General features: G+C 36.4%; 1 protein-coding gene across 2 annotated transcripts in view; it reads left to right on the forward strand.

Moving 5' to 3' along the window:
- Nucleotides 1-12,639: 12,639 nt before the first annotated feature.
- Nucleotides 12,640-16,042, forward strand: part of TTC21B (tetratricopeptide repeat domain 21B) — a 64,280-nt gene continuing 60,877 nt past the window's right edge. For both annotated transcript variants that reach the window (XM_036236778.1, XM_036236779.1), the window contains exons 1-3: nt 12,640-12,772; nt 15,082-15,211; nt 15,298-15,408. In XM_036236778.1, coding sequence (XP_036092671.1) covers nt 12,752-12,772; nt 15,082-15,211; nt 15,298-15,408 — 262 coding nt within the window. In that variant the 5' untranslated portion in view covers nt 12,640-12,751. The remainder of the gene's footprint in view (nt 12,773-15,081; nt 15,212-15,297; nt 15,409-16,042) is intronic.

The following is a 16,042-nucleotide window of genomic DNA, read 5'->3' on the forward strand; positions in this document are numbered from 1 at the left end:
CTCAGTTCCTTCTTTGCTGAATTGCTCTGGGTTGTCAATGGCTTTCTTTGTCAAGAGAAGGTTATAATTCAGGTCAAATAGCCTCCTTTTACAATGAGAGCTACTTCTTTAAGGGTCTGGTTGTCGCTCCGCCATTGCTCCCTTTGACACGTGGAAGCTAGACTTCCCTGTTTCTTATAGCTTTCCCCTAACCTTGCAGACACCTTTTTAAAATGCTCCCTTCATGAAAACTCTTTCTGTTGCCTCATTTTAGCATGCCGCCCATCTCCTGCCTGAATGATACAGTAGTTAAATCGCTTTAAAAAATGGGCTAGAGGCAAAGATTTGCCTTGGGTCAGCATGGAGGCTTCATCTAACCAGCTTTGGAATAGAGAAGCAGTGACTGAGGGAACTATGAGGAAGTCAAACACAGAATTCGCAGATTGTGGAAAGGTTCCTAGAGTGGTCCAGAGAGTGAAATTTACAGTCTAAAAAACTTAGCTTAATTTATGAGGAAAGGGAAGCTTTCTCTTGTCAGAGTATCACAATCTCAGTCACAAAGCAAGAAGGGGGACACGGCCTCCACTAGAGAAGAAGCGGTCGTGCTGTGCTTCTCTCATCCTCCTACCACTTACAGACCTTGCCTCTTCATAACATCTTGTCCCTAAAACAACATGACAATCAATTCTGATTTATCAGTGGCCGAAAAAAATGTCCCATTTTCAATCAACATAAAAAAGGGTTATAGGGTAATACCTACAGATTTTTTTAGACTCCACATCCGTACCAGTATTCACCTTTCTAGATACAAAGAGAACTAGTAAAACATAATAATATAAATCACTGTATTTATTTTTGCACTACTTTGGATAATATTTTTTTGTGCCAAGCAGTAATTTAATAATCATAGAATGATGAGTCATGTAAGTAGGACATAAGAAACAGGTTAAAGAGGGTTCCCACTAGCCAAAACGAGGGTAATTTGACATCAGAATAAATGATAGTAATAGATTATAATCCATTGAATAAAATAAGAATTCACAAGTATATAGTGATATAAATAAATGGAGAGAAGAAAAATTTCTTAGAGTGGATTGTTAGCTAACAAGTATAATAGAACTAATGAAGTTAGAGAATCACCATTTAGCTATCATCATAATGACAATTGATTTGTGTAAGAATAATCATGAATACTAAAGCTTATGGGGTGAGTTTGATGAAGAATAGGAAATTTACATTGTCTCAAAGTATCTCACCGGTATTAATTTAAAATTTGAAAAAAGGAAGAAAGTTTACAGTAGAGAAACCTAGCAAACACTACCTTCGAAGATAATTTCATCAATTATAGAACCAACTATATGGAAAAAGACATATCACTATTTGGTATCCAGCCAAGACTGAACCTAACCTTAAGAAAAATCAAATTGAGAACATTCTCTAAAGTAACTAGACTGAAATCTTCAAAAATGTTAATGTCGTGAAAAATAAAGAAAGCCTAGGAAACTGCATGAGGTTAAAGAGGTATGAAAACTAAACACAATGTGTGATTCTGGGTTGGATACAGGATGGGGAAAATTATAGTGATTGTGAATATTATTGGAAAAACTGACTAAATTTGAATATAGAATGTTGATTTAATTATTAGCATTCTAAAAGTGTTATTTTTTTCTAACTTTGTTAAGTCTAGTGTGGCTATTTTATAACTATATGTAATGTCATTGTTCTTGGAAAATGCACACTAAAATGTTTAAGGGTGAATGGGATAATATCTTCAACTCATTCTCAAATGGGTAAGAAAATGAATTACATGTGTAAATGTGTGTATGTAAACATAGATGTATAGGTAGATATAAACATAAACATGTGCGTGTCTTCGGGGAAGGAAGGAATTTTTTTTGCTTCTGTACTGTTGAAGTGTGAAGTGTGTATGTATAATGTATTCACTCTGTCACCTGTTTGGGGTGTCTTAGCTAGAATTTATTACTTCTACCCTCATGATTAGACATACTGTCTCTAATTATTTCAAAGTATACTCTATTTAAATGACTATTTTTGTTTTCTGGAAATCATATTTCTAAAGAGTCACTTAAATTATTATACTCCTTGACTTTCATGATAATCCCTATATTGCTAAAAATAAGAATATTTTCAGAGAGATCTGTAGTATAAGACCCCAGCATTTGAAGCTAGACAGATCTAAATTGGAGCCTTGTAATCTAAACTCTGGTGATTCTGTTTATATCATAATAGAAGGTGGCTTATTGACTATCTGAGCTGGAACACAGACACTGTGGGTATAAACTAAAAACCCCAGAGTGCCACAGACTAGCACCCCCATGACAAGGTTTTCGTATGCCTATGGTTAACCCAAGAAATTAAGAATAATGTCATAAATATTACTAAATCTGAACATGTTCAATTTAAAGAATTTTATTGTAAATGTGTCTTTTAGATTATTTTTTAAAGACCAAATCATTATGTTAAAACACTCCTCTAGAAATTGTGGTGAGAATAAAAGATAGAGCATTATTCGTTTTAATATTTTATCTGGCTAAATTAAAAATTGGCAACCTTGTATTGGTCTTTCCACTTATATCTTACTGGTACATATAATCAAGAGTCTAAGGAACCACTGGAATTGATGACTACTCGACCTCATAAGTTCATATGTTTGTACGTGTGTACCAGAAAGTTCAGACATTAGAACTATATAAACTACATTAAAGAAAGAAAATGCGTTCTGTAATTGCATATTCTATCATATGTGCCCCAAAATTTCATATAATTATACAATAAAATTAATGTTTCTGAATCGCTATGAATTTATTAAAATGTTTTTAACCAAAAAAATATTATTGCTTCCATCAGGTGCAGCTGATAGTACATTTCTTCCTGGCACATGGGATTATTCTAGGAGGTTGTTAATTAATACTGATTCAGTGTGGCAGCAAAGGCAGAAGAGGAAGAAAATATTCCAGGCAACCAAGTATTGCTGGAGAAGTTGCATCACCAAGAAATTCATAATATCTCAAGTGTATAATGTGTAATGTTAACTCAGTGCTATTCAATTCCTTTATCATTCCCTCGAAATACTCATATTTATTTGCAGATAACTGGCTTTTACTTCACCAAGGACATTGTCATGAACTTCTTCAACTTCTTTCCTCTCCAATGAAAAATATCTGTGTTCCATCTCTTTCCTGTCCTTCTGTTTCCTTCCTTTCCTTTTTTTTCTTTTCTTCTATTCTTTGTCCTTTCATTTGCTTTCCTTCCTCTTCTCTTCCTGCACCATTCCTTTCTCTCCCTTTCTTCTTTGCCCGTCTTCTTTCCCTTTTTTCCTTTCTTTCCAGAGATCATTTTACCCCATTCATTTCTACTTACTCTGATACCTTGTTATTCTATGAGTTATTCTACTCTCTTGTATCTATTCTCTGCCTCTTGATTGATCTTGTCTGGCTCTGCACTTTCATTTTTTTTTTTAATCTTGGAAAATAACTGTTCAGCTCTGTTGCATTTTTATTCACCGTCCCTTTATCTCATTCCCTTAAAAAGTTACCTTCTAAAATCAAGATTCAATACTCACCACCTTCACTCTTGGTTAGAATTAAATGAAACATAGGTCCTAGTGATATTTATGAGAAAGTTTGGCTATGAATTATCTTACTGACATAGTACTTTGAGTTTTCAAAATGCTATGATGGCTGTTTTTCTTCTCAATAACATTAAGAGGAAAGGACTGGGAAATATAAGAGGTGGATATAGAAATAAAGAACAGTACCTATGTGGCGCAAAGCTGTACATAACTCTGTTCCTGGCTATCATAAATTACATCTCTTCTGTTTAATGTTTACTTAGAAGGGCAAGATGTTTATAGAACTATTCAATTGTTAACTGCAGCACTTTTTGTTTGTTTGTTTTCTAGGAATGTAACCTTTATTTATGAGGGGTATGGAAACCAGATGTTTCTTAATATAAACTTACAGAAAATCGTAAGTGTAATTTCTTCATGAAAAATATGTTGTTGTAGAAAATTCCATTTGTTCACTAAACTATTAATGAATTCATCGCCCTGTGTTAAATTCGACATGATGTGTGTATATTTTTTTAGAAAGCATTAAGATACATGATTTCTTTTTCTTTTTCAAACTGTAGGAAATAAATTCTTAAGAGGGTTAAGTGAGTTAATGTAAGTAAAGCTTTCAAATCAACAGTTCCAAGCATCCAGTAATTATTATATAAGTGTTTGCCCTGATAATAATGACTAAAGACACATATGGGGGTGAGGAACAGAATGACATGTTCAGAACTTTCACAAGAGTTCAATATTGATAAAGTGAAAAGTGAGCATTGACAGTGACCGAGTGACAAGCAGGGGCCAGATAATGAAGGTCCCTAAATGTATGTTGGGACTTTGGCTTTACCCTATGGTGATGAAGAATCATTAAGACATTTGAAAAAGAACTGAAGGTAAAGTGAAGGTGCTAGGGAGAGCAGATTTTGACTTTTAGGAAAAGGAAACCGCAAGTATAATATAGAAAGCTACTAGGATAACCAAGCAAGCAATTATGAAACATACATCTTGACCACATTCTTCATCTCTTTCTACCCAGAGAAACCAAACCCATCCTTCAAGATTCAGTGACAGCTTCCTTGTTTCTTATTATTGAAAGAGAACTTACTCTCCTATGAACACCAATGGGATTTCGATATATATGTCCAAACCCAGACACTTTTGAGAGTTAAGGAGGAAACTTAATACATATGCTAAAACAACAGGCATAAACAAGGACTCTTCCAGGCAAAACAGGAGATAAGATTATCTCATACAAGCCATGTGTATCGCATTTAAACTGCCTGGATGTGGTGGTTGGAACACAGGTTTCGTCCTGTCATTTCTTCCTCCACTTCTGCCACAAAGTCAGGCATGCAAGTTAGTGTCCACAGGCAGAAACTATCCTTAAATACTTTGTAACCTTTATAGTGCTTTCCACACAGAAGGTGCTCAGTGGATATTTAGAAATGAGCAAATTAGTTCATTTTCAGTATTGCTTTAAATTGTTCCCTTAAAGTAATTTACTCCCTAAGATCTTTTCATGTCCTTTCAGAGGGCTGTCATTATATGTAAAATATATAAAGTAATGAAACATCACAAATGTTACAAATGAAATTTGGCCTTATTATGCTATATTAATATTGGATATATACATAGAAACATTTAAATGAACATAAATTACATTCATAAGAGCACAGACTCTTCCTCTTTATTAGCTGTAAGAAATAAATACAGGTATAAGTGTAGGTATAGGTATAGATAGATGTATATATAAATATTTTCAAGGTATAAGAGTCTACGCATTGATTTTTAACTCTTTAGAATGTAAGAGTTATATAATACTAACCTTGTTCTTTACTATGGTGAACTATTGAGCTTGCCATTTTAAATTTATTCCTCTAAAAGGAATTAGGGCTTCTGGACCTTGTTTTCTTTTCTACATCACTTGGCCTGATTCTTTTCTGCATTATTAATGTTCATCTTTCATCAAGAATGGTGAAGAAATGTCTTGTTCAGCAATATTTCTTGAAGTCATAGAAAACACATATTTCTAATGGCAAACAGATAGTACCTTTGAGAAGCCTCAGTTGTAAGTGCCGCTATTTGCCCTGTTTTAGGAAAAATGTCTTTTGAGTATACTGACTGAAAATATGAAATAAGTGCAACACTAGAGCAAAATATAGTGACTATGAGATTGTGAATGTATAAATATGTAAGGAGGTAGATAATAGGATTTATGGAGAATGGCTAGTACCTAGAAATGTTTCTTTCAGAGAAAAGGAGAATGAGGAAGGACTGTATTCAAATAAGCAGATATTGTACTGTTTGTCATATGTTATGATTGCTAAATTAAAAGTCATTAGGCAGTTAATTATATCAAGTTTAGTATGAGACCAGCCAGGTATGTCTTAGAACTTTATGACATTCCAATTCCCCCGTTCTGAAACCTAGGTATTTCCAACATTCTCCTGGGCCATGCTTTAAATGTTCAAATCAATCCAAGGATAACTTGAGTATAGAAAGCTCCAAGTCTCTGGCCCTATTATGTAACCTCTCTTACCTTTCAATAAGAGCAATTTAAAAAAAAAAAAAAAACTCATCTAATTCTAAAAACCTTCCATGGTAATAGCTAAAAACACAGTTCCAGGCCTCACCTCAACTTAAAGCAGAAGACCCAGAAAGGGGCTTGAAAATATCTGAGTTGCATTGAGTTAGAATGGGATAGGAGAAAGTTATAAGGAGAATCTTATTATCAGCAAATATGGGAAATGCTAGCTTAGTGGTGGGTGTCCTGGTAAGTTTCAAGGCTTTCAGAAACTCACCACTGGTTGATTATGTTACTATATTTATATTTACTACTTTTGTGATCTCATGATCTCTCATTGTTTTATATACTATCTATATTCTGAATAGTCCCAAACCTATATATTCTGTCCAGGCTATTCTGAATGTCATGCCTCAATATCTAACTGCCTCTTCAATATCTCCACTTAAATGTACAATGAATATTTTAAACTTAGGTCCTCACCTGAACTTCTAGTTTTTTCCACTTAATCCTGCTGTCTATGATCTTCTCCATCTCTATGGTCACATTTTCAGGCCAGCTATTATTACAGCATCCAAATTGTTCTCTGTGTCCATTATAACACCTAATGATGAAGCAAGTTTGGTTAACAAATAGTCTTAATATTTTAAATTTTTTACTAAAGCAGTGACTTTTAAAGGCTGGTCCCTGGACCAACAGTATCAGCATCACTTGAGAATGTGTTAGAAATTCATATTTTTGCCCTGCCCTCACAGGTGGCAGCCCAGCAATCTGTGTTTTAGCAAAGGTTCCATCCAGGTGATTCTGATGTATGGTAAAATTTGAGAACTACTGCACTAAAGTATTTCTTATACATGGGGTAACAATGTCCCTCAGCGGCTAAAAACACACATGCTATTTTCAATCTGCCGTTGAGAATCCATGGGTGTGGAGAGCCAACTTAAGTTATACTCAGATTTTTGACTGCAGGGGGATGGACGCCCCTCACTCCATCGTTCAAGGGTCAACTGTATACATGTACACACACACACACACACACACACACAATTTTATACTATATTTAAAATAATTGCCAAAGACAGTTTTCACTATTTTTTAAGTGGGCTTGAAACTCAATTTCAAAATTTACATTTCTATTGCTTCCTCTTATTTTCAATCTAACAGAATCCAAAACTGAGCATCAGTCCCATTGGATTGCCAGAAAGTCAATTCTCACTCAGTATTATAACAGCCTTCTCTCCTAAGACTCAACCAGAATCCAAGAGGCTTATATGGTGTTCAGAAAATGGAAGCGTTTCCTTGACCCTCTAGTCTATCATAGCCTCTGATTATATCCTTACTGTCCAAACTAAAACAGATCTCAGAGGTTAGTATCCTAGATTCAACTCTGCTAGGTACACTGTGCAACATTTATCTGAGGTTTCACCTCCTTCTGGCTGCACTGCCACAGATCAGGGGGTAGATGCCTAAAACTTACAGGACCTCATTGGCTTTTGTCCCTGTCTCCATTTCTGAAAAGTGCTCCCCACTCTCTTGCCTCAGAGGTACTGCTCTGGTTCTTCCTTCTCACCAAGAAACTTGGACTTACTTCTTTAACAGACTTGTTATTTTGCAAAAGATCCAAAAGGCTTCCGAAGTTCTTTAAAATAGAATTTCCCGAGATAATGATAATGTCCTCTATCTGTGCTAATACAGTAACCAACAGCCACATGTGGCTACTGAGCATTTTAAATGTAGATAGTGCAACTGATGAATTTAATTTTTAATTTTAATTAATCATAATGTAAATATAAACAGCCTTATATGGCTAATTGCTACCTTACTGAGCAGTCCAATTCTAAAGGCTTTTGCTTCTACCCTCCATAAAAATACTAATGGCCCAGCAATATACATGAATCAAGAACAAAAAATATGGAGAGCAATACGAAACAGCAGCTCAAAAGTTCTCTGAAGATTATAGACATGCACTATAGGCTAGTGGTTACCAGGCAACTATAGACTATTGGTTAGTAGTAGGGTGGGGGAGGAGGGAGGGAGGTAGAAGGGGTAAAGGGGATCAAATATAGCATTTAGGGGGAAGGTGAAGTGGGTAAAGGGGCTCAAATATATGGTAGCTGAAGGAAACTGGACTTTGGGTGGTAAACACACAATAGAATATGCAGATGTCAAATGATAATGTACACCTTAAAATTATATAATTGTATTAACCAATGCTACCCCAATAAACTTAATTTAAAACAAGTTCTCTGCTGATGAGTATAGGGGTATTCATTGGACCTTTTGACTTTTCTCAATGTTTAAAATTTTTACAAATAAAAATTGAGGGGAAAACATATACTACCCCAAATTAGAGTCCAGTTATAAATGGATTTTTAAATAGGGATCCCAAGGTGTAAGCTCCAGCTTTTCTAATTCTGCCAATTCAGGCACATGGTATAGGGATGATGGAGAGGATCCAGTAAATGAGAAACCAGGAGTTGAATGTGAAGAGAGAAAACCTGGATACCTTGGGATGACCCCCCCACCAAAAAAAAAAAAAATCGAAAAGTCAGAGAAAGGAAGCTCAATGAGAAAACTTGTTACCCAAGGAACATCATCTAGAGGGTGGTATCCTGCATAACCTCAAGTCTACTGGACACAAAGTCCCAGTTCCCTCCTTTATTTTTGCAAACTCAAAATTTACATTAGTATGTATTGCCTCTAAGGAGTGCTGGTGACTACTTGGCAACACTGCTATAAACAAAGTTATCAAGAATCAGACACCTAAAAAGCTAAGGACTGATTGTTCTCAACCTTAAGATAAAAATGAGAACAGAGCTCTAGTTATCTTACATTTAGAAATGATAAAGCATTTAAGAAGATGTGCACTGCGAATTTATGTTAGGTAAGACTTTTCAGATGTGAACTTGGATCTAAGTGAGTAAAATCTAAAATGATGTACTGCCTGCCTTAAAGTCACACCAAGGTGGGGAGAGGGGGTAAGTTAGCACAAGCACTATTTTTTGCTCTTTTTCTATCAACTAAAAAGATTATTTCAAGGAGTAGAAGGAAAAGTAGGCAGCATCTTATCAAGATATTCTGTATATCACAATTGTAAACATTTAATAATAAATTATTTTTAACTCAAAATACCAAACTCTGGAAATATATTTTTCTGTGTCTTCTTTCTCCTATTTGCATAGTTGAAATGTGAAGATACTGCCAAGAAAACCAAGAAAAAAATAACTGTCCTGGTTAAGTCTCTCCCATAGTCTTCGAAGTAGAAACAGTAGCACATCTGATAGTTCAGGTGAACAAGAAGCAAATTTCCTATTGTCAAAAGTTCTTAGCCATCAGATATCTGAGCTGCTCAGGTATTTCTGAAGCAAAATGACACATCATACAGTGGTCTAAAATAAGTCAGTTGTAGGAATTGAATGCAAAGATGCCCTGGATTTTAAATGGTGTCAAGTATAATCCCTGACCCTAGGTGGAGACCACAAGATTCAGGCTCCTGTTTATTTGCATTTTCTAAAACAGCTATTAAGGCTGTCACTACTTGTAATTTATTCATTTCCTTTTGTAAATATCCATTCAATATCTATTTACCTTTACCAGACTTTAAACTCTAGGAGGACAGGGGCAAAGTTTTGTTTTTTGCCATAGGCACTCATTAAACATTTGGTGAATGAAAAAATAATTGAATAGTACATTGTTAGAACTTAGATCACTTCCTTGGCTTTCTTCATACTGACATTTAGCAAAAGAAACATGAAAAGCAAGTGACTGACCATTATCTTCTTCCTACTGTAAAACGAATAAAATTGTAGAATTTTAAAAAAGAATGAGTTATGACAGCCACCTTAATTTTTGCACCAGTAGACACCATGCTTGATACACATTTCAAAAGTATATGTTATTTGGAAAAGACAAGAACACTAGATAGGATATGGAAGGCTGAATCCTAATCTCAGAAAGGTAAAATGGCTTGCCCCATAGTCAAACAGCTCATTAATTTAAGGAGCTTTCCTGTAACTGTATTATAATGTTTTCCTGTAAATGTGCTATGAACTTTTACACTTTAACTTCTCAAATATATGATGAAATAATATAGATACAAGTAGATCAGTGTAAGAATTGAGAAGAAAGCCAAACAAAGGCATAATTGAAGGGCCCCAATAGTCCTATAAGATTTACTAAATGTTTATGGGATCAATACTATACACTGTGTTTGAAGTAGTTGGGAGTACAAATAATTATAGATTAATTGAGTGCTTACCATATGCCTAATACTGCTGTGTCCATTAAATATTAACTCGTTTAATCTGCTTTCTGAGGTATTAGTCTTACTTTACAGCTGTAGCACAAAGAGGTTGAGTAATTTTTTTAAGTGAACAACTAGTGAATAGTGATATTGGGATTTGATCACAGGTGTCCTATCTCTGGAGACTAAGCTGTTACCCACTACACTATATTGTGTGGCTTTAAGGTGCTCATCATTTAATAGAGAAGATTAAACAAGCAAACAACAACAAATATACCATAACTATAATACAAAGAATTATATTGTTGAGTCTTACAGAGCACTATATATTTAATGGAAATTTTTGCTTACAAAATGTCTAACATTTTCATATGTTGTTAGATGTTTAGTTTTTTTTAGTAAATAAGGAAAATTGGCTCATAAAATTATTCTTCCACTTCACAAAAGTAAATAGCATAACAGGAGCTCCCCCTCAGGTGTAGGAGATCATATTTTTGCCACTACACCATGAAATCTCATAAATCCATTCAGTTATGGTGATCCCTCAAGGCTTCATAAAGAACGAGATTTGACATGAACTCTGAAGAAAGAGTAGACTTTCTCAGATGAAGAAAGAGCTCAGAGCAGAGTAGGGGACAGCATTCCCAGAATAATAAATGGTTGTCTCATTTGTCTAGAATGAAGGCTCTGTGAAGGGGGAAGTAGGAGGTAAGGCTTGAAAAAACAGTGAAGTAGTGTCTTAGATGCCAGACTCAAAACTCAGTAGGCAAAAGTAAGCCAATAGAAAAGCCTGAGCTAAGAAACACATCAGTTTTGTTGTTGTTGTTGTTTAGGAAAGACAGAGTTTTTCCTGGCCTGAGATCCAAAAGAAACTTCTCACATGAGATCTTATACAAGGAACATCAGGTTACCAGGAGAGTCAAAGCAAATTCCCAAAGTAGTTTTAACTTAACAAACACTCATGGAATGCCAGGCACGGTGTTTTGTGCTAAATAATTTAAACTTGAAACAAAATTCAGTGAAGGAAATTCTGTGAAGGGCTAAGGTAATATGGTCTAAGTGTGCGGCCTTCTAATGTTTAGACTTTGAAGATCTCAGAAAGGTAGCTTGGTCCTTTGTTCCTTTAACCATGATCCTTAGATATTTTCTTCCAGATGAACTTTTCACTTGGAAACAAAAGCACATTGGCTTGTGGTATTTTCTGTTGCACACCCAGTGCGAATCTACCACTTTGAGAATCAGACCACAAATGTTTAGCTTGCCTATGACTGTTGGAAACAAAAAACAATCTTCATGAAAATAATATGTTCTTTGAGTGGAATGCTCTTTAAGGGGAAGCTAACAAGAAATAGTGCCCAGCCTTGAAGCCTGGGAGAGTAGCCACTCCTTCCCTAGAGATTGTCATTACCCAACCCACTCGCATGAAAAAAAATTAATGTCCTTTGACTGCTCAAAACATTTAAAATCTGATTACAGCAATTACAAATCACACCGACTAAAATAATTAACACTAGGATCAAAATTTGGAACCCATGTAAAAGATTCTACAAAAGTCGCTTACACTTTAAATCTTAACTGCTATTTAAAAAAATCTTTAAGTATTGATAAGAAATCTCTTAGTCAATTAGTCGATTTAATTCTTTAAACCGAAGAAATCTATGAGCAGCTGAGAGCTGCCAGATGCGTACAAACAGAAAAGTCTGCATAGAGGTTAATTTTTTCAGTTTAAAATCAGCAGTATCATTTTTTAAAAACCTGAAAAAACTTGTTCCTCTATTAGGGTTGTATAAACAAGAATTAATTTAATGTGCATTTTAACAACAAACGGGATTGCAGCAACGCCTGCAGAGACAATGAGCCCAAGAAACGCATCCCATTTTTAGGAACCTGTGATTTTCCTGCGCCACCTTGTGGCCATAACTACTACAAGTGAAAGTACAAGGTTTTTCCCTGTGCTGATCAGGCCTTCAAATCTCCGCATTGCGGGAATCTGCCTTAACTCAATGGAGCAGAAAATGGTGTCTCTTTGTAATAGACGAGACGAGAAACTGACGTGCCAGTTTTCCTACTCCCTCCCTATTTCCTTTATTCCTTAACTCGGTTTTCCCAGGCCCGCCCACCACCGTCCTCCTAGGGCCGTCGGTTTGGCCTTCTTTGTCTTCCCCACCATCCGGTCACTCCCCCCGCTTCTCCACCCGCAGCCCTCCTTCCCTGCCGCCCCCGCCTCCTCCCTGCAATCCCTGCAGCGAGGGCCCGCCCCCTCCTTCTAACAGCCAATGGTGGCTCGGCCCCGCTTCGCCCCGCCTCCCCCGCCGGGTCCCGGAGCGCGCGCTGGGTTTGGGCCTCGGCGGCGGCCCTCTGACCCCTAACTCCTCACGGGGCTGTAGCGGGTGCACGGCCTGGAGGTCCGCGGCTCAGCCTCTGCGGAGCCATGGACTCGCAGGGGCTGAAGGTGAGCGGGCGGAACCTGGACGTGGGTTGTTTGGGGGGTTGGCAGGGAGTTGGGGGGCGTGGGGACAGCCCGGGCCGACTGCGCGAGAGCGTTATTATCCCGCTGTGCTAGGCTACTCTGTTCGCTGGGCACCCCAGCCTCGCAGGGCGGGCCCGTAGCCTACATCACCTGGTCAAGCTGCGTGGGCGCTGCTTGGAACCTTGAAGTCCGGGGCAGCCATTCCCTCGCGCTGCTTTCCGAATTGCCGTTAGTGTGCTCGTCCCACCCTAGTTGTCTTTACGTTTACTTTTATATGCTGTTTGCTCGGAAAGCTTGGTCAGTATTTGACACCTACTGCACCTCACCCGTGCGATTTTTAGTAACTTAAAGCGGCTTCCCCGTTAGATAGTAAAAGAAGCACGGAAAGATTCTATGAAAACAAGACTTATGCTTGAAAAGGAAAGGGTCTTTATTTTAGGGTGATGGTTTTCTCTATATGTTTATCACCGGCTTATCCATTCAGCAAATATTTAATGACAGCCCACTTAAATGATAATCTTAAAGACGTGAGACTTGAAAAGTAAAAGTTTCTTTTTAGGATGATGGCCCTTTTCATTTGTTCACTGATTCATTCATTCAGCGGATACTGATGAAGGCTCACAGTGTGTCCACTAGAATAGGGAATGGCAAACTTTCTCTGTAAAGCACTAGATAGTACATATTTTAGGGTTCATGAGCCATAGAATCTGTGACTCTATCATTGTAGCATGAAAGCAGCCATAGACAAAACTTTTAAACAATGAGTTTGACTTTGTTCCAATAAAACTTTATGAATGCTGAAATTCGAATTTCACATAATTTTCACATGTTATGAAATATACCCCTCTCTCCCACTTTTTTTTCTTTTTCTCAACCATTTGAAAATATACAAACCATTCTTAACTTGCTGGCCATACAAAACAGGTGAAGGTCAGATATGGCCAATAGGCCATAGTTTGCCAAGCTCTGATCTAAAATATGGAATGACTTTTAGTCCTACTCCATGTCGATGTTTTGTTGCTGATTTTTATCTCTGTATTATTACAGTTCCTCTGCCTAGGTAACTCCTTTACCTTTCTCAAGAATCATGAATGGGGAAGGAGTATGTATGTGTGTGGAGGAAGAGTAGGAGTTTGCAAATCAAGAGTCAATTCTGAAGTTCTCCCCAAGAATCTTGCCCTTAATTTTACTCTTTCATCCTACCCACACCTGACCCTCATTCTCCTACATTCCCAAAGCACCTTGTAAGCTCTTTACTTGCATTTACTATATTGTATTTCAATTTCCTTAGATTCTAATCTCATTTGAAAAACTTAATCATTTCTGGGGCAGGAGCCACCATCTTGCTCATCTTCATATTCACAGTACCTAGCCTAGTGCCTGGCACTGGTAGGCAGTCAGTATATGTTTATTGGGTTGAACAACCTCGCCTGAACCAAGGTAGTGGTAATAAGAGAATGGGAAGTAGACTAGAGAAATGGAAGAACCTACTGACTGGTTAAATTTAGGGTACTGGGCAAACGGGAAGGAAGGATTCCATAACTTGATGTCTGGCTTGGGTGGCAAGACAAATGGAAAGATGAATTTGGAGCTTGGATGAGAGGTCTTGTTTGGGCCCATGGTTTTTTATTTCATCAGCATGGGAGTAAAGAGGAACTTTTTTTTTTCTGAGGAGTTTTACAGTATGATATCTTAATTAATTCTTACAGTGACCTGTAAATAACTTAACAGCATTCTAGAAATGAGCAAACTGAGGTGCTGTAAGATAGACCAGAGACTCAAGAGAGTTATAGATGCTTAGTGATACTAAATGCTGGACAGAAGTAAAGTAAGATGCTATTAAAAGTGTGCTTAGTTGTGGCGAACTATGAGGTCATTGCAACTTTAGGTGGAAGGCACTGGAGGAAAACTGTACTTTACTGAGATGTGTCCTGGGAGTACTGGGGATGGAGTACAGATTCAGTGTTAAGAAGGCTTTCAAGAAACTTAGCTGAGAAAGGCACTAGAGAGCGGGGGGGAGGGTAGCAGAGTGAAAGTCACAGTCACAGAGAACATTTGTTTAATTTAGAAGTGATTGAAATTATTAGAAAATATTGAGCCATTTTAATAATTTTGTGTTCATTGTGTTCTGCATTCCTTAGTATTAAGTGCTATGTTTTAACAATATTAAGGAACTTGGAAGAAAAAAAAATCTGTCTTAGATTATTCAAGGTTTTAAATTAATATCTGCTTCTTAGATATTTCAGAACACCAGAATCTCCTTGTAACATTTAGTTCTTATTTCTTTTTAGACTTTGATTAATTACTATTGTCAAGAGAGGTATTTCCATCATGTGTTACTTGTTGCCAGTGAAGGAATTAAGAAGTACAGTAATGACCCAATCTTCAGGTTTTATCATGCCTATGGTACATTAATGGAAGGTATGTACTAATTATTAGACATACTCCATAAGTTTTAAATTCTTGTTTTACAGTAAGAATAATTTTCACATCATTTTTATTTTCAGGTAAAATTCAAGAAGCTCTACGAGAATTTGAAGCTATTAAAAATAAACAAGATATATCACTTTGTTCTCTAATTGCACTGATATACGCCCATAAAATGAGTCCTAATCCAGGTAAAGTATTTAAGTACAATTCTTAGAACAACTTTTTCTACTCAGTTTATTTTGATTTTTCTCAATTACCAGAGCATTTAGTCTGATCATACTGTATTTATTACATATCGTATATAGATACTATTTATCTCATATGTGTTTTATCTTTTAGACAAGATTATGAGTTCATCAAGCATGAGAAATATGTCTTATATCACTTTGATAGTCCTTATATCCTATGGCAGAAGTTTCATTTGTACATAGGAATTGTTTGAGTTAACATAAAAGTGACTGTATATTAGCAGTTGTTAAAAAAAAAAAAAAAAAAAAAAAGAATAACCCCAAACAGGTACATACATAAATTGGTCTGCAGCAGCCAGCTTTATTACTTCTTATGTGCAAATATTTAGCTCTATGCAGTTTCTCTCTTCTGTTGTATCTTAAGCTTCTTGAAGACCTTTAAATCCCCCAAGAGAGCCAATTCTTAGAATATATTCAGTAAATTTTTATCCAATAGTAGTTTAAGAAAGAACTTATAGAAAGAACTTTATGCATAAGCCAGCAATTAAAATTGTGTAAACTGTCTTAATATATAGTATATCTTAGTGGCTGTGGCAGAAGAATATCAGAATTATAGGTGATAAAGAAAAAATAG

This window comes from Rousettus aegyptiacus, unplaced genomic scaffold, assembly GCF_014176215.1.
Source record: "Rousettus aegyptiacus isolate mRouAeg1 unplaced genomic scaffold, mRouAeg1.p scaffold_m13_p_2, whole genome shotgun sequence".
In the NCBI taxonomy this organism is placed as follows: domain Eukaryota; kingdom Metazoa; phylum Chordata; class Mammalia; order Chiroptera; family Pteropodidae; genus Rousettus; species Rousettus aegyptiacus.